This window comes from Megascapheus bottae, chromosome 25 (assembly GCF_031878675.1).
Source record: "Megascapheus bottae isolate mThoBot1 chromosome 25, mThoBot2.hap1, whole genome shotgun sequence".
Lineage (NCBI taxonomy): Eukaryota > Metazoa > Chordata > Mammalia > Rodentia > Geomyidae > Megascapheus > Megascapheus bottae.
In genome coordinates, this window is record NC_143533.1 from 6,990,125 (window position 1) to 7,007,499 (window position 17,375).

The window sequence follows — 17,375 nt, forward strand, 5'->3', positions numbered from 1 at the left end:
AAGGATAAAAACACTCCCAACAGCCACTCCTGCCTCTGCCCCCCCTGCCCCCCCGCCGCAGGAAGCACGTACGAGCCACAGGAGGTAGAGAGCGAGGGTGACCTGCAGAGGCGCGGACCACACCATGTTAATGTACGTGGCCAGATCCATGAAGCGCTGGGCATCCACGGACATGAGGTTCACGATCTCTCCCACGGTGGACGACTTCCGGGCAGCATTGGTGATCACCAGGGCCTGGGAGGGGGAGGGTGGGGAGTGACAGAGGAGAGGGCACAGGTGAGCCTGGCAGGCGAGGAGCCCGGGACTGGAGGAAAGATCAGAATCGGAATCCACAAGTCTGTGCCCCCCACCCCCGCCACGAAGCTCGGGCTCCAGGGGACCCGCAGCACTCACTCCACTCAGGGGGTCCCTGAGGGTCTCTGGGTCCAACAGGCCGTGAGGCCACTCCCGGAACCCACAAGGGACCCGAGCTCAGGCCAGCAGGACCCCTGTACAGCCTCATCTCCTGACACTCGGGGCAGCACAATTTTGGTGTGGCCACTGTGCTGGGGTGCTGCAATCCACAGCCCCCCTCAACCACATCTTCATTTCACTGGTCTGGTGGGGGAACGGGAGGGGCGGGGCTCAGGCCTGGGTGAGGGTGATTCCCAGCCAGGCCCGGGAGACACGGGTCCGCCCTCTACCCAGGGCCTCCCCGACGTGCGGGGCGCCGGCTGTGCGTCCCTACCTTGCGGTACACGGCCCCGATGACGGCGGTCTTGATGCGCATGCCGCTGACGAAGCAGATGTGGAAGTACTGGTGCAGCAGCAGCGTCTGCAGGCAGGCGCTGACGAACAGCAGCACCGTGTAGAAGTAGCCCTGCCAGTCGGGGGCCTGCGGGTCATTCATGAAGGCGATGAGCAACCTGCAGGGCAGGGGCACAGCGTCAGCCAGGCGAGGGGGCAAGCACGGCCCCAGAGGCCTGCACACCCTCTGCTGGGTGTGACGGACAGAGGGGGCCCCCCGAGACAGAACGGGGAGGAAGGGAGACCCTCGCCCTGGCGCAAGGCCGTTATCAGAGGTCTGCCTGTAAGTTCCTTGCTCTTGAGTTCCCACCCCCTCGTCCTCCCCATTCTGGGTTGGGGGTGCAGGGGTCGGGGAGGCAGGGGCAGGGGGGAGGCACGGAGAGGCGGGATCATACTTGAGGATCTCGGGACCGGTGAACATCATGAGGTCATGCAGGGCCTTGAACAGGAAGCTCATGAGGAAGTAGGGCCCGAAGGTCTTGTACAGCACCCGGAACAGGGAGGGGTCCCGCTCCTTCTGGGGGGCCTTGATGATCAGAGCCTCTGCCTCCTCGCTCACGTCCACTTTGGAGCCCCCTTTGGGCTTAGGGGGCTCCTTGTTGGAGTACTGGATCCGCACTGGCTGCCTGCAGCACAGGAGAGGGGAGAGCTGAGGGGGGGCCCAAGGCAGGTGCAGAACTGTACCCCACCATCCAGCCTGCCAACACATTCCATGATCCCACCCTCACACCATCGCCACAGGCCGTGAGACACACCTGTGTATGACACAGAGACCCCACTGTGCGCTGTGCCAGAGCACACAGTAGGTGGTGTGGACCAATGTGCCATCATTTCCACTGATAACAGAACCCTGCCGCCATGCAGTCAGGGCTTCCAGAGGCATCTGAGACTCGGCTGGCACAGCTGTACGAGCTATAGACTTGGGGGAAACAATACTGGGCCTCATATCAGGGGCCACTCCTGAAATTGGAGGATACCCATGTGCCTGCCCCATGAGGCTCCTAAACGGGATATGGCTGCAGGAGCAGGGGAGCAGCTTTGCGCCCTCACTCCCTGTCCCAAGGGCACTCACTGCATCCCAGAGGCCGGCACAGACTCCCTGGCCCCTCCCGAGTATGCAGGCCTGGCGGGCAGAGGCAAGGCGGGCATCTGTGAAGCACCAGCCAAGTCTAAGGGCCCAGAAGAGCAGGAACATTCCAGATGCCAGACACTCAGGGACCAGAGATGAGGTGAGACGCACTTGGGCAGGGGGCTACAGCACCCACATTTGGAGGCTGTGGTGGGAGGGTGAGGGGGGTCAGCATGCTTACCTGCAGGACTTGGCACACTCTTTCTTCCAGTTCCTCACCAGCTCGGGCACCACCTGCTCCGACATGTCCTCCTTGTTCAGGGACCACAAGTCACTGCCCTCCAGGGGCTGGCGGTAGCCCCGCACCATCAGTCTGGGCCAAGACACAGGTGAGGGAGGCAGTGAATTGAAGGGGAGGAAGAGGAGGCTAAAGGTACCGGGCTCACGCCATATGCCCACGGGGCCCGCCTGCCCTGTGGGACCTGACCACGTCCAACACTGAATCCGGAAAACTGCCAAGGCCCTGGGGCTCAGGCAGAAACAGTGGGTGTGTGCTCACCAGAGACCCATCCACAATTAACTTCCCATTTCCCCACTGCCACCAGTGACTGGGATTTGGACCGAGGGCCTTGTACCTTGCTAGGCTGGCACTCTACCCTCCAGTCCATGACCTCACTGCCCCAATTTACTTCTGCTTCGATCCTGAATAAAAATGGCTAACATGGGGCGGGGCAAAACCGTGCACTTCTGTAATCCCAGACGCTCAAGGAAGCAGACAGGAGCATGACAATCTAAGGCCCAGCCTGGGAAGAAGTTAGCGAGACACTGGCCGAGAAACAAACTAAAAAGCAAAAGGGCCAGGTGGCATGGTTCAAGTGGTAGAACGTTTGGTGTAGCAAGTGTGAGGCTCTGGGTACAAACCTCAATACCACGAAAAGAAAACGAGGGGGCCAAGACATCATTAGCAAGCACTAAATCCGAGAGAGGAGTCTGCTGAGTGGTTTATCTGAAGTGCTGGGGACAGGGGCATTAGGGGGTTCAAGTCTGTTCAGATCCAGGCCTTGGAGCACCTGACCACTTGTTCATCTGTCCATCCGCCAGTACCCCTCACCCAGGCCAAACGCTTGTGACCTCAGGGACCATGTGCACACGTGTGTGTTTGCCCAGGCCTGGGGCCCTGGCTTCACTTACCCGGTGATCCACCAGAACGTGATCTTGGACAGAAAGGAGGCGCCGGACTCCGGGCATGGGTTCTAGCACAGGGAGGCACAGAGCGAAGACATCAACCCCCCAGGCTCAGGACCAGCGCCCTCCCATCTCCTCTGCACCCCGGGGTCTCTTCAGCCCGGCCTGGCTCCTCACACACTTCCTGAGCACTTACTGTGTACGCCCTGCCTTTCACCCACGCTGCTCCAGAACTGTCAGCCTCACACACCTCCATTCACTCAACAAGCACTTGCTGAGCGCCTACTGTGTGCCCGCACTGTACAACACTCTTCATCCCCACAGAGGCCTGGCAGCTGGGGTGACCACTGTCCACGGCGCCCCTTCATTTACTGAACACTTCCTTTAGGCTGAGAATACAGCCAAGACCCCCAAAAGCCCTACAAGCTGGGCATGGCTGGCATCTTGGTTTCCTTTCATTCAATTCACCCAAGAGGTCTATTTCTTTTTTTTTTTTTTTTTTTTTTTTTGCCAGTCCTGGGCTTGAGCTCAGGGCCTGAGCACTGTCCTTGGACTTTCTCAAGGCTAGAGCTCTACCACTTGAGCCTCAGCACCACTTCCAGCTTTTTTCTATGTATGTGGTACCGAGGAATTGAACCTGGGTCTTCATGCATGCTAGACAAGCACTTTAACCACTAGGCCAAACTCCCGGCCTAAGAGGTCTATTTCTTGAGCACCTACTACATGCCAAGAACTATGGACACAGATCTGGCTAGATGGGACAGGACGCCAAACTTCCAGAGCCTGGTTACGTGACCTGAGGCTCTATTTGGCTCTGCCCCAGCGCCTCACAAGGGCTCTTACCGAATGGAAGCTGGAAACACAAGAAGCAGAGCAGCCCAGGCAAAATGAGCCCCCAGTCCCTAGAACCAGGCTATGTACACACGCACACATGCACACTGTACATACGTGTGCATGCACACACACACGGCAACCATAACAGGGGTCTCCAAGATGGGTCAAGACTGCCCAGAAGGCCATCTCTAGTTCAGCAGGTCAGAAATGGACTCCCTGAGGACAGCTGTGTGAGGACAGACCAAGTATGACCAGAATGACGAAGTAAAAAGAAGAGGCATTCCAAGCAGAGTGTAGTGTATTGCAAAAGCCCTGCAGTGGATGGGAACATACCAGATTCCAGGGGACACTGACTAGAGACAGAAATATTGTTTGGAATGCACAAGATCCTGAGCTCCATACCCAGGGAAGAAGGAAGAGGAAGAAGACAAGTCTTTGAAGGAGGAGAAGGAAGGAAGGTGAAAGAAAGGAAAGGAGGGAGGGAAGGATTGAGGAAGAGGAGAAAGAGAAGAAAAGGTCATCACCTATACTGAAGGTCACATCACAGATTCCTTCCCAGCTAACAAAAACACTCTTTCCCAGAATCACAAAGCATAGCTCAAGAGCAAGGCTCTGAGTTCTAGTCTCAATAGCGCTAAAATGGAAAAAAAGAAAGGAAGAAAGAAAGAAAGGAAGGAAGGAAGGAAGGAAGGAAGGAAGGGAGGGAGGATGGGAGGATGGGAGGCAGGGGAAAAGGCTGTTTTTAAAACACCTGTGAGCCAAGCCACCGCAACATTTAAAAGGATTAAAAATGAAAACAAAGCCAGGCACCCGTGGCTCTATGAGAGTCTTATCTCCAATTCACCACCACAAAGCCACAAGTGGAGCTGTGGCTCAAGTGGCAGAGAACCAGCCTCAAGTGCAACAAGCTGAGCAGGACAGCTTTGGCACTGAGTTCAAGTCCCAGCACTAGGCCGACACAGGACCCACAATGGTAACAAGTAAAGGACTGCAACGGCCTCAGTCCTCCCTGCCCCAGTCAAGGGCTGGGCAGCTGGGGAAAGGCCCGGGAGGCCTAGTCAGTGGCGGGGCTAGAAGGACCAAAAGGGAAGACCGGGGAAGCCAGAACAGGAACAGACATGAGTCAGAGGAAGGCAGGAGGCCAGCTGGGAGAATGGCCACTGGGTGACTCAGCACCCAGCAGCTGGCGGCTCCACCTGACCCAGCCCCGGCCCGGCCCAGCCCTAGGCTTAGCAGCAGACCACATATGTGTGCATAAAGGTACTTGCAGTTACAGCATAGATTGTGGGAGGGGTGCCCCCACACAGGACCTAGCCCCCACCCTGCCCTTCTTCCTGCTGATACAGGAACCATGTGCTGGGTGGGGGAGGAGCACCCGAAACCCTTACCACCTGTAGGCTAGAGGACAGCCTCCCCAGAGTTCCCTTCCCAAGGGATGTCTGGGTGTGGTGGCACACGCCGGGAATCCCCGCTACAGGAAGTGTGAAGCCTGACCTGGCACAGGGCAAACCCCAGGCAGACTGGACCTGTGAGCCTCACCCTGGCCAGGCAGCCCGTCTGAACTCAGGCTCCTTCCAAGGAACCCACAAGTGGCCCCCGTGTGCTTGTGAGCAGGCCTGGGACAGACGCGGTCATCATGCAGCGGGCATGTGCACACACACACCTGCACACACGTTCACATGCAGACAGCTGGACTTCTCTGAGCCCAGCAAGCAGGGGCATTGGGGGCCCAGCTAGAAACTGTTCCCAAGGCAAGCAGTCCCTTAGTGGCTGACCAGCCGCCAACAAAGCCCCCTGGTAGAATGGCATCCCATCCACCCCGAAGCTTCAGACCCAAGCAGCTCCCTGCTGCTACTTTCCACTCAGCTTCCATCCCACCCCTTTGCACTTGTCACCGCTCTGCCAGGATTGCCCGGCTCTGCTCCTGGCCCTCTTCTGAGCATTGTGGCACGCTGTACTTTCCTTCCTACTCTCTTCCTCAGGGCAGGAGAAAGGGGAGGCAGGGAGAGAAGGGAGAGTAGGAAAAGGAGGAGAAGGATGGGAAGAGGCCAGGGAAGAGGGAAAGGAGGAGGGAGGAAGCAGTCCAGGGAGACCCACAGAGGAGAGAGAATCTGAAACCCAGACCCCTCAAGGCTCAGCCCACGCGACAAACCAGGCCAATACCAGGCCAATGAGATGGTAGGGACAGGAGACAGAGGCGAGGCATGTCACCTCCTCAGTGCCAGCCCAGGGCCCCGTGGCCCAGAATTGCTGGCACTTGCTTTTTTTTTTTTTTATTGTTAGTGTGGTGGTCATGGAGCTTGAACTCAGGGCATGGATGTTGTCCCTGAGCTCTTTTTGATCAAGGCTATTACTCTATTTAAGCCACGGGGCCACTTCCATTTTCTGGGGCTTCATTGGAGATCAGAGTCTCACAGACTTTCCTGCCTAGGCTGGCTTCGAACCAGCATCTTCAGACCTCAGCCTCATGAGTAACTCGGATGATAGACGTGAGCCATGGGAACCCAACTAGCACTTGCTTTTCTAGTCCACAACAGCTAGCGTTCACATGACATCTGCTCTTTCAAGAGTTCCTCTCGTTTTCTACCATCGCTGTACTGTGCCATGTAACAAAAGCCACTGGTGGGCTGGCCACAGCCACGAAGCATCTTCTCCCCTTCAGCACTCGCCTCTGTCATGGCTGAGGATGCCCGAGATCCAGGATGGACGGAAGGGTAGCCAGGTGGCACAGGCCGGGCTGGCACGTGTTTGCGTGCGTGCGTGCGTGCTCACACTCACCAGGTCATTGATGGTTTCGGAGAAGAGTGGTGCACGGTCGGAGAAGCAGGCCAGCACGAGCTGGGCCAGCACGAGGGCACAGTACACGTAGAACGTGGAGTCACGGAACACATCCACTCGAGCGTCCTGGAGGGGGGAAGGAACAGGCGCCTTGAAGCTCGAGGTGGAAGCCGGTCACGCCTGGGTGTGGCCTGTGCATGGGTTCCAGCCTGAGAAGCCCGGGCTGGCCAGGGTCTGCAGAGATAAGGTGGCCAGCAGGGGGTTCACCCCATGTGCTAGGGCTGGGCAGGACTGGGAGCAAAAGCCAGGCCCGCAGGCATGCTGGGAGGGAGACTGAGGTGGAAGCTGGCCTGCGTGGGCCCGTTGAGCATCACAGAGGAGCTCTGAAGGAAGAAGGTTGTAGAACACAGCTGGCGGCTGAGCAGGCCTTGATGAGGAGTGATGATGATCCTGGGGGGTGACACCAGGCCTTGGGGATGTAGCTTGCCCTGGGGACCCAGGTGAGGGGTGCCCGGTGTCCCACTCACCTCTTGTAAGGCAGCCATGATCTTGGATCTTAAGATAACAAGGGCACATAGTAGGGCCACAAGCCAGAAAATTAGCATGATCCCTGACGACTGAACGCCCTTCCTCCGCTCCAGCTGAATTAAAAAGGTGGCAAGCAACTGCAAGAGACAGACAGGAAAAAAAGAAAGCATGGATGGCCCCTCTGTGGACGACCCTCACAGCCATCCTGGTATTCCACCAGTCCCCAACCCACAAGGCGCCAGGCAGTGGGGAGTCTGGGCACTGTCAACGGGGCAGGGAAGGAGGGCGGCAGGCAGGGTGGGCATGGCGATGCAAATGGGGTCCCTCCCAGCCTGCTGCCCTCCACTGTGCCCAGCGGTGCCCTTCAACAACAACACGCCCCCAAGCTGCCAGACCTCAGGACTTCTGACCGCGTTCCTGGACATCCGCCCCACGGTCTCGTTCCTAGCTGGCGCCAACAGAGGGTCAGCTGCCAGCTCCCACTCACCATGGTGATGCCCAGCAGGGTGGGGCTGACCAGCAGCACCGGGGGCAGCCATTCACCCCGACTCCTTTCCCAGAAAGCATAGAACAGGTCTGCCCAGCACACGACCCACAGCAGGAACCCCAAGGCCTGGAAGAGAAGCAGGGGTGCGTGAGCACATGGCATCCACGCTGGCACCAGAGACCAGCCATGAGCTCACAGGTGTCCCTCCACTTCCTGAGCAGGCTTATTCCTTGATGTGGGGTCTCGCCAAGCAGCCAGGCCGGTCCATCCTCCCCAGGGCTGGCCGCCGGTGGCCCTCGGGTGTTGTCGCCGGCAAGTCAGTGACAGGAGTGTCTGTGGCCCTGTGACGCAGACCCCGTTGCATGTGTCAAAGGAGGAAGTCTAGGCTTGGTGGCGCATGCCTGTAATCCCAGCTCTCGGTAGGCTGAGGCCAAGTTCCAGGACTACACGGTGATATCCTACCTCAGAAAAAGAGGAGGCGGAATGCACTATGGCAGGTAAAGTGGGAGTAGAGCGGAGGTGAGCAGCAGTGCAAAGGGCCTGTGGCCATGGTCAGGGAGGCTCTGTGGCTGCTCTGAACCAGCAGGAGACCTCGGGGCCTGGAACATGTGGCGTGGGCCACCCAGAGGTCACATCGGCTTCATTCTGTGAGGTGGGTGGTCTTGAGCAAGACAGGCAAGAATGAAATCTGACTTATTAGTTTAAAAGAAAGTAATGTTCCCTGACAAACGTACAAAGTGCTCTCAGGGTTCTAGGGAGAAGGCATCTCTGTGGTCAAGGACAGGAAGTAGAGATTGCTTTTCACAGGTTTTTGTTTTAAGAACAAAAGTTTCAGGTCCACAGAGCGCTGCCAAATGCCCCCGGCCACCCCTCCTGGCACAGCCTCCTGGCCAAGAACCCCAAAGGAGGGGCCGTCCCTCAAATCCAGGAATGGCCCCTCTTCTCCTGTCTCTGCAGAGCTCCTAGGCCCTGACAGGGTGCACTGGAGGACAGCAGCTCCCAGCAGAGGGGGAGAGGCAGCCTCATGGGGGAGAGGCACACGTCCACACTTTGTGACCCTATGAGGCCAGAAAAGGAGGGAACGGGGCAATGACAAACACCAAAGCACGGAGTGTGAATGTTTTAAAGTTCTTGGGGTGCTGGTGGCTCACAATTGTCATCCAAGGTATTGGAGAGGCTAAAAACTGAGGATCATGGTTCAAGGCCAGCCAAGACAGAAAAGCCAAGAGGCCACCCCCATCTCAACCAATAAAGAGCCAAGTATGGGGACGGGAACGTGGCCTAGTGATAGAGTGCTTGCCTTGCATGCACAAAGCCCTGGGTTCGATTCCTCCATACCACATACATTGGAAAAAAAAAAAAAAAAGGCAGAAGCAGCAGCAGCGCTGTGGTTCCAAGTGGTAAAACGCTAGCCTTGAGCACAAACGCTCAGGGCCAATGCCCAGGCCCTGAGTTCAAGCCCCACAACTGACCAAAAAAAGAGAAGTCTTGCCAACAACCCCATGTGAGAAAAAGTTGAGAGCACAAGTGTGAGCCTGTTGCTGCCTTGACAAATGGAGGAACCGAGGCAGCGGAGGGTAAGAAGTTGCTCCAGGGCCACCCAGCAGGGGAGTGACACATGGGCATCATGGACCATGACTGACTGCTAATCTCTGATCCTCCTGCTTCTAGAAGGAGGCGGCTTGGGGTGGGAGGGAATGGTCTCAGCAGCCCCCGGCTGCCACCTTCCTAGGTCCCCTCCATGCAACCCCAACATGCCGCCACTCCTGGCCCAGGCACTTACAGTCTTGGCTTTGTTGAGCAGCGTCATCTGGATATAGCCGCGCCCATGGCGGGACAGGTAAAGGAAGTAGAAGGGGAAGCAGAGCCAGAGGTAGACACAGGGCGCCCAGGCCAGGGCGGTGTTCTGGAAGCACTTGGTGAAGTCAGGGTTGCCGGTGTGCCATGTAATATTCCAGTCCTGGGGACGCAAATGGGCCAGGTCAGCGCTGGGCGTGAGGACCCGGCCATCCACTCCATGCCCCGGGAGGCCCTGCTGCTCCTCTTTCAGCGGCACTGGGGTTTGAACTGGAGTCCTTGCACCTGCGAGGCAGCCACTCTGCCACTGGGCCCTTTGTGCTTTTGTCCCTCTTCATACACAGTCTCAGTTCACGCCCAGGGCTGGCCTGAGCCCCATATTCCCACACGCTTCCCACACAGTGGGGGCGCTAAGTGGAGCCCACCATGCCTGGCTTGTAATGGATGAAGTCTGGCAACATTTCTGCCCAGGCTGAACAGAACCACGATCCCTGCATCTCAGCCTCCCCTCATGGCCCATGTAACCCACGGATGATTTGTCGGTACTGCTACTGTTTTAGATACGCTTCCAGAAATAGGATTGAAGCCAGTGGCTCACATCTGTCATCCTAGCTACTCAGGAGGCTGAGATCCAAGGATCTTAGTTCAAGGCCAGGCCAGGCATGAACGTTCATGAGCTTCTCATTTCCAATTAATCAATTGAAAGGAAGCCACAAGTGGTGCTGTGGCTCAAAGTAGTAAGAATGCTAGCCTCGGGCAAAATGAGTTCAGGGACAGTGCACAGTCCCTGAGTTCAAGACCCAGGACTAACAATAACAACAACAAATAATAATTATAACAATAATAAAAACTGCAATCAGATTGAAAAGGCACTGGTGGCTCACACCTATAATCCTAGCTATTCAGGAAGCTGAGATCAGATCAGGTTCAAAGCCAACCTGGACAGAAAGTCCGTGAAACTCTAACCGTCAAGGAACCACCAGAAACCTGGAAGAAGCAGTGATGTGCTGCTGGCCTTGAGCAAAAGATCTCAGAGAAAGTACTCGGGCCCTGAGTTCAAGCCATGACTCCTCCCTGCCCCCGCCCCCCAAAAAAGAAAAGAAAATCTTCTATAAAGCAAATGAGGGAAGCATTTTTTTTTCCCATCAAAAGACAGAACAATGGCTGGGGGCTGTTCAGAGACATAAAGGCTCTGGGCTCAAAAAAACAACCAAAAAGTCTGATCAAAACCTATGTTCCGGCTGGGAGTTTGGCCCACTGGTAGAGTGTTTTCCTAACATGCACAAAGGCCCGGGTTCGATTCCTCAGTACCACATACATAGAAAAAAAAGCCAGAAGTGGTGCTGAGGCTCAAGTGGTAGAGCTTTAGCCTTGAGAAAGTCCAAGGACAGTGCTCAGGCCCTGAGCTCAAGCCCAGGACTGGCCAAAAACAAAAATCCCTATGTTCCAAGAGCTTCTTAAAAGCAGAATCTAAAGCCCAGAGTGCTGGCGCATGCCTGTAATCCCAGCACTTGGGACACTAAAGCCAGAAGACAGTGCACTTGAGAGAAGTCTGGGCTTTATACAGTGTCTGCTGAGTACAGAGTATCAGGGGGGCTTCATAAAGGGCTGGGCAGTCTAAGGATGAGGGACCCCAGTCCCCCCAGCTCCTGGGGCCAGCGGCCTGCGGGAGAGCAGGGCATGTGAGGACATGGCTCAGCAGTTCACAAGCGCTTGCGTGCGCGGGCGTGGCCACCACCCAAGTCAGCTTCCTGCTCCAGCCAGCTGGCTGGCCTTGACCTGAACCCAGCAGGAGCCGGGACGGAGGGACAGGGAAAGGAGAAGCTGATCGGAGCCACAACTTTCTGCCACAGAAGGGACACCAGAAATCCACCTAACTCTGAATCCCCTGGGGCCATGGCCAGGAGGGTCAGCATGTTGGGGGCTCCCGTGAGGACCCCATCTGACCCCAAGCTCACTGACCACAGCAGCCAAGAAGGATGGTGGCAGGCGGGCTTCAGTGACTCATGCCTATAATCCCAGCTACTCAGGAGGCTGAGAGCTAAGGATAGCAGTTCAAAGCTAGGCCAGGCAGGAAAGTCTTTTGAGACTCTTATCTCCAATGAACCACCAAAAGACCATACGTGGCACTGTGGCTCAAGTGGCAGACGCCAGCTTTGAGCAAAAATGCTCAGGATCAGCACCCAGGCCCTGAGCTTGAGCCCCCAGATCCAGCAAGTGTGGTGGCTTTGTGTCCCTCAGTGATCCCAATTCAAGGGTCCATTGTCCCCAAGGGCCTCCTTCCCCAAGGGCCTCCACAGTCAACCCAGCCAGTCCTGCACACTGCTTCTGTTCAGAGAGTGGCCACAGAATCCAGCCACAGAGCCATGAGGAAGTCTTGGGCTGTACATTCCTCTCACCCTTCCCTTCCAAGGGGAAGTCATGCCAGGCCCCAGGAGAGGCCAGGCAGGGGAAGCCACCATTGATTTGGACTGTTGTCCGGGTCACCACATGTGGGGTACAAAGTCTCTCATGGTGGATCCCCAGGGGCCTGGAGAGCCACATCCACCATGCTGGCATCTGCAAGGCTGGCTCTGGGGGTACAGCGGACGGGAAGCAATGAATGGTTACTGCATGCCAGCATCACATGGCTGGAAAACAAGGTCTCCACTGTCTGCTTCCCTCCACCGAAGGACGTGGCCACAACCAGCAGAAAAATAAAGACCTCGGGCTATACATGAAGGTAGCCAGGGCCAGGAAGAGCTGGCGGGGCGGGAAGTGGCCAGCTGTGTGGCAAGTAGACAGAAAAACCCTCTGTGCCCAGAAGACAAGTAAGCAAACACCTGAAAGAAATGGGGAGAGGGAACCCCACCAGCCTGGAACAGTGGTACACATCTATAATCTCAGCTTTCAAGGAGGCAGAGACTGGGAGATCACAGTCCAAGACCAGCAGAAGCACAAAACTAGCAAGGCCCTATCTCAAAAAAACAACAAAAAAAGTCAGGTGTGAAGATGGCTCATGCCTGTAATCCCAGCTATGCAGGACAGGAGGGCAAGAAGGTCAAAGCCCAAGGCTGATCTGAACAACAAAAAAAAAATGTACAATACTTATCTGAAAGATAATACACTAAACACAAGCAAAAACAAAAAACGGCTCGGGGGGAATGGCCCAAGTGGTAGGGCACCTGCTTAGCAAGTGTGAAGCTGAGGTTCAAAGCCCAGGAGAGTAGAAAGCAGAGATCAGGGATCCCGTGCCACAGTACACGTGCAAACTTCCTCCTGGGCACCGTGCTAAGAGCCAGACCTCACAATCCACACACCCGCTTCCCAGAGGCAGATCACTGAGGCTGGGAACCTGCGCCCTCACGGGAAGCCCAGAACAGAAGCCACAGTTCAGTCCAAAGCCAGCAGGGCTGAGCTGAGAGGAGACCAGGGGACCACGAGCCTCTGGTTTATTATCTTTCGTCCTGTTTCCGTCTGTCACTGCGTGGACTCCACGCTTCACAAATAAACAGCAGCGGGGAGCCGGGAGTGGAGCTGCCTCATGGCTGGGCTGAGACACAACCTCGCACATGCCGGGTGCCAAAAACAACAGCCCTGTCGCCGGGCCTAGCCAAGCAGGGCTGGGGCTCAGGGCTCGCCCAGGTCAGGGGGCTGAAACCCTGGCTTTGCCAGTGGGGGCTCTGCATGCTCAATGAATCACTGCACCCAGAAGCTGGGAAGGGACAGAGGCAGGATTTGAACCCACGGGAGTTCAGTGCTGAGCTCCTTACTCTGTGAAAGCAGGTGCTGGGACAAGGGGACCCCATCTGCATCCCTGGCAGTACCCCAATGCTCTAAGGTCACCATGCCAACACCACCGGGCTGGGCCTGGTCCCTCAGCACCCCTCAACTGAGCCGGGGGCCAGAAGGGTGGGCTGTGGAATGGGGGTGCATACCCGTGTCCCCTGGCATGGCTTCCCTACCTCACTGACAGGATGCCAGCCTCAGGACTCTAGGTCTGGGGTGTGGGGAGCTTTTACTGGGTGCCAGCCATCACAGGGCTCCGGAGTTTGTCAGGGCAGGGCCTCTGCTATCCTCATTCAGCCTGGGACAGATGCCAAAGGCAAGCGTGGGATGCATGTGCCAAGCGAGGAGTGGCCATGCAAAGGCCCGGGGAGAGGAGGCTACAGGGCTTAGCAGTGGCGGGGACCCAAGACGGGCAGGAGCAGCCACGGGTGCCACAGCTCAGCAGTCTGGAAGCCACAGAAGCATAGCTGGAACTGGGTTTCACCTAATCCACATATTTGGATTCTGGGAAGAGGGTCTGTGGGAGGAAGGCAAGGCCAGGAGACGCTAATGAATAGCCTCAACACCACACAGCCACCAGTGGGGTGGGGTGTAGGATATCTGACTGGACGCCAACCCCAGGTTCCCGTGAGGGCGAGGATGAGGCCGCCCCATGCTCACTAGGGTCTCTTAGCCTGAGGTTAGGACCTCAGGCTCCACCACGGTGAAGGAAAACTGGGAAACTCAAGCCCTCATCCGCCCTGCACTGCACTCAATGGAACACTCCAGACGGTGCTCTTGTGTGAAGTGTTTGTACCACAAACACAGAGGATGTGGTACTGCATGCCTGTAATACCGGCCACTCAGGAGATGAAGGTAGCTCAGGCAGCAGCACCCACCCAGCAAGCACAAAGCATGGGTTCCACCCCGCTGTGGCACAGATACACCCACAAGTCGAGGGGTGACCCATCTGGGAGTGGAAGGGTATGCTCTCAACTCAGCAGTCACACACAACCTCCCTGCCCACCCAGCTCCGATGTAAAACACCAAGTCCCTGTATGCCAATCACCTCAGGAGTGTGGATGGAAGAACAGAAAACTCAACCTGGTGCCAGGGGCTTGTGCCGATAATCCTAGCTACTCAGGAGGCTGAGATCTGAGGATCCAGGGGTTCAAAGCCAGCCTGGGAAGGAACCACCCCCTCCCCGAGACTTAGCTCCAATAAACCCCTCAAAAAAAGCCAAAGTGGAGCTATGGCTCAACTAGTAGAGTGCTTGCCTTGAACAAAAAGAAGCTCAAGGAAGGAAGGAAGGAAGGAAGGAAGGAAGGGAGGGAGGGAGGGAGGGAGGGAGGGAGGGAGGGCAGGCAGAAAATTCACACCAAGAGGGGTGTGGTGGCCTATGGCTTCCAGGACCACTCTGGGCTACACAGAGACTGGCTCAGTCTGCGAGGCTGGCACTGGGGACTGTCCCCTCCAGGGGAAGCCATAGCAGCTGACACACTGGCTGGGGATTTGGTGGAAAGTGTTGTAGTACACAGGCCATGAGAAATAAGGAGAATGAAGAGTGCGCGCGCACCATATAGACTGCCCTATAGGTACCTATAGGTACCCTGGTAACAGGACCTGAGGGCAGGGACATGGGGGACAGCTCCCAGAGGGGACCTTCCAAGGCCTTCTTCATTTTTGTCAGTCCTGGGACTTGAAGTCAGGGCATAGATGCTGTTCCTCAACTCTTTTGCTCAATGCTAGCGCTCTACTATTCCGAGCCACTTCCTGTTTCCTGGTGGCTCACTGGAGATGCGTCTCACACACTTGCCTACCCAGGCTGGCTTTGAACCATGATCCTCAGATCTCAGCCTCCTGTGTAGCCAGGATTTAGGTCTGACTCTGGCTCCACTCATGGGCAGGCAGGCTGCTGGCCCAGGGTGGTCAGCTCTGGTGGGGGAGGAGGAGGCTGTAATCTCAGCAAATGTAAGCCACCATGGCACGGCAGGTCTGAGTATGTGACAGCTGTGTGCCAGGCCTGCCACGCGGGGGAAGGGGGGAGGAGGCGGGGGGCCTCCTCCCTCCACACTCCCTAATAGCAGGCACTAGATTATGGCAACAAAGGGAGGGGGAGGACCAGCCACAGGTCCCAGGGGCGAGGTATGGAGGGTCTGGAGCCCTCCCAGGAGGCAGGCTCCCAGGGCCAAGCCAGGAGGGGCCACAGGCCCTTTGTCAAGGCCAGGTTCAGAGCCAGCCAGGCAGGACGCTCAGTCAGGAGCAGCTTGGAGCCAAGGGCTGCTAGGAACAGAGCTGGGGGCCTGCAGCCGGCTGGGGCCTGCCAGGCTATACAGCCTCATCATGGCGCATGCTCCCACTCAAGTCCAGAAACAATCCAGTCAGGAAGCCAGGGGGAGTGGGGTTGTGCCTGTGTCCACAGCACAAGCGTGGCTTCAGAAACCTGAAAAGTAGAGTGGTGGCCTGTGGCAGCTGACCACAGGCTGGCCGAGCCGACCTTCCTACTTCTGACTCACCAGAGCTAAGAATAAAGCTGGGAATGGGGGGGGGGGGCGCGGCATGAGTCCCAGGAAGGCTGGGTGTACCAGGGCTCCAGGCTCAGGGTGCAGCCTTCCAATATGGCCAGCAGAACCAGCCTGCATCTCAACACAGGGGTGGGTTTTCCTCTGCAGTGCTGGGGAGGCACTAGGCTGGCAGCTTCCCCCTGAGCTGGGCCCACTGTGCCCACCCTGGGCTTCCTCCTATGCCCTGCCACCTCCTAAGGCTGGGCCTGGTACTGTATGCACCCTTTATTCCCTGTCTTCCTGCCCCCATTCCTGTCCGTCCTCTGAGTGGAGTGACCGATCGAGGTACCGGCCGGCACCGTGACCGCCTTCAACATTACCTTCTCACCTTGGAAAACCATTTCTTTCAAGTCCACTTAGAGAATCCACCTCAAGAAGAGGCCACGCCAGCTCAAGTAGACTCGTTCGTATCTGTTAAAACACTGGATGTAGCCGTGTGCGGTGGTCCACACCTGCAACCCCCGAGCAGCTGAGCCAAGGTGTCTTCCCTGCACACACACAGCATTTCAGGCTGGCCAGTTCTGTTCTGGACACTGAGGTGATTCACGACCACCTTGGCTTGTCCCCACGCTGTGCCAGGAGAATCTGCTGGCCTGACAGGGACAGCCAACCATCTCCAGGGGGGGAAAGGTCACGTCCAGTGAGGTGGGCTGCAAGGTCTAGGAGCCACAGCTGGCTTTCTGAGCTGCTGTGATGACGGAATCACGTCGGCCCTGGAAGCAGGAAGTTTCTATCACTTGCCCTTGGGGGGTCAAAGGCGGCTTCTAGAAATAAGTAACATTCGAGATTGGCCTTGCCACTAAGGTGTGACAAGGGGACAGAGGGGGAACAGCAGGGGACAGTCAGGAGGCAAGCTAAACAGGAAAAAGGAAAGGGGATGGCCAGGGAGACCACAGAAGACACCTGTGGGAGGACATTGTCCTAGGACACTGCTGCAGAGAGACCCACTTGGCACAGCCTGGCTCTTCCCCAGGCACACCCCAAGCTTACCAGGTCTCCGACTACGATGCACAGGTTCCCAGCACCATTGTGTGTGTGTGTGTGTGTGTGTGTGTGTGTGTGTGTCCCTCATGGTGGCCAAGGGCAGGCTTTCTCACCACCCACACCACAAAGATAAATACACAGAAGAAATTCTCATCTTTCACTGGCTGGGTGTAGTGGTGCACGCCTATAATCCCAGCTCTCGGGAGGCCAATGGTGCTGGAGGATCATGACTTAAAAAGGCCAGCCTGTCTCAAAATAAAACAAAGGGCTTGGAGATGCAGGTCAAATGATAGCATGCCTGCCTAACAAGTGCAATGCCCCAAGTTCAAACCCAAGCGCTGCCAAAAAGAAAATGAGAGTTTAAAAAGGAGTGAGAAGAGGCAGAGTGGTTAAGAAGGGTCAGAGGAGAGTGGCCCTTAAGGAAGAGAGGGAGGGATGGAGGGACTGGAAGGTTCTGTCCTTGGCTAGTGATTCTTCCTATCTGAACGTGTCTGACAGTGGACCGTGGCTCTCCTGGGCGGGGCCTATACACAGCACTGACCACACACCCTCGAGTGACAGATCCTGCACTAGATGCAGGCCACAGCTGCCCGGCTGCGACAGCAGTCTGGCGTAC

At 56.8% G+C, this 17,375-nt stretch overlaps 1 protein-coding gene across 1 annotated transcript in view; it reads right to left on the reverse strand.

The window, feature by feature from the left end:
* Abcc1 (ATP binding cassette subfamily C member 1 (ABCC1 blood group)) overlaps positions 1-17,375 on the reverse strand; it is a 59,602-nt gene that overhangs the window by 27,580 nt on the left and 14,647 nt on the right. The window contains exons 2-10 of the mRNA XM_090358116.1: positions 9,451-9,627; positions 7,668-7,793; positions 7,180-7,317; positions 6,653-6,778; positions 3,047-3,108; positions 2,097-2,228; positions 1,182-1,412; positions 728-905; positions 73-234 (exon numbers count right to left, since the gene is read on the reverse strand). Of these exons, the coding sequence (XP_090214242.1) occupies positions 73-234; positions 728-905; positions 1,182-1,412; positions 2,097-2,228; positions 3,047-3,108; positions 6,653-6,778; positions 7,180-7,317; positions 7,668-7,793; positions 9,451-9,627 (1,332 nt within the window). The remainder of the gene's footprint in view (positions 1-72; positions 235-727; positions 906-1,181; positions 1,413-2,096; positions 2,229-3,046; positions 3,109-6,652; positions 6,779-7,179; positions 7,318-7,667; positions 7,794-9,450; positions 9,628-17,375) is intronic.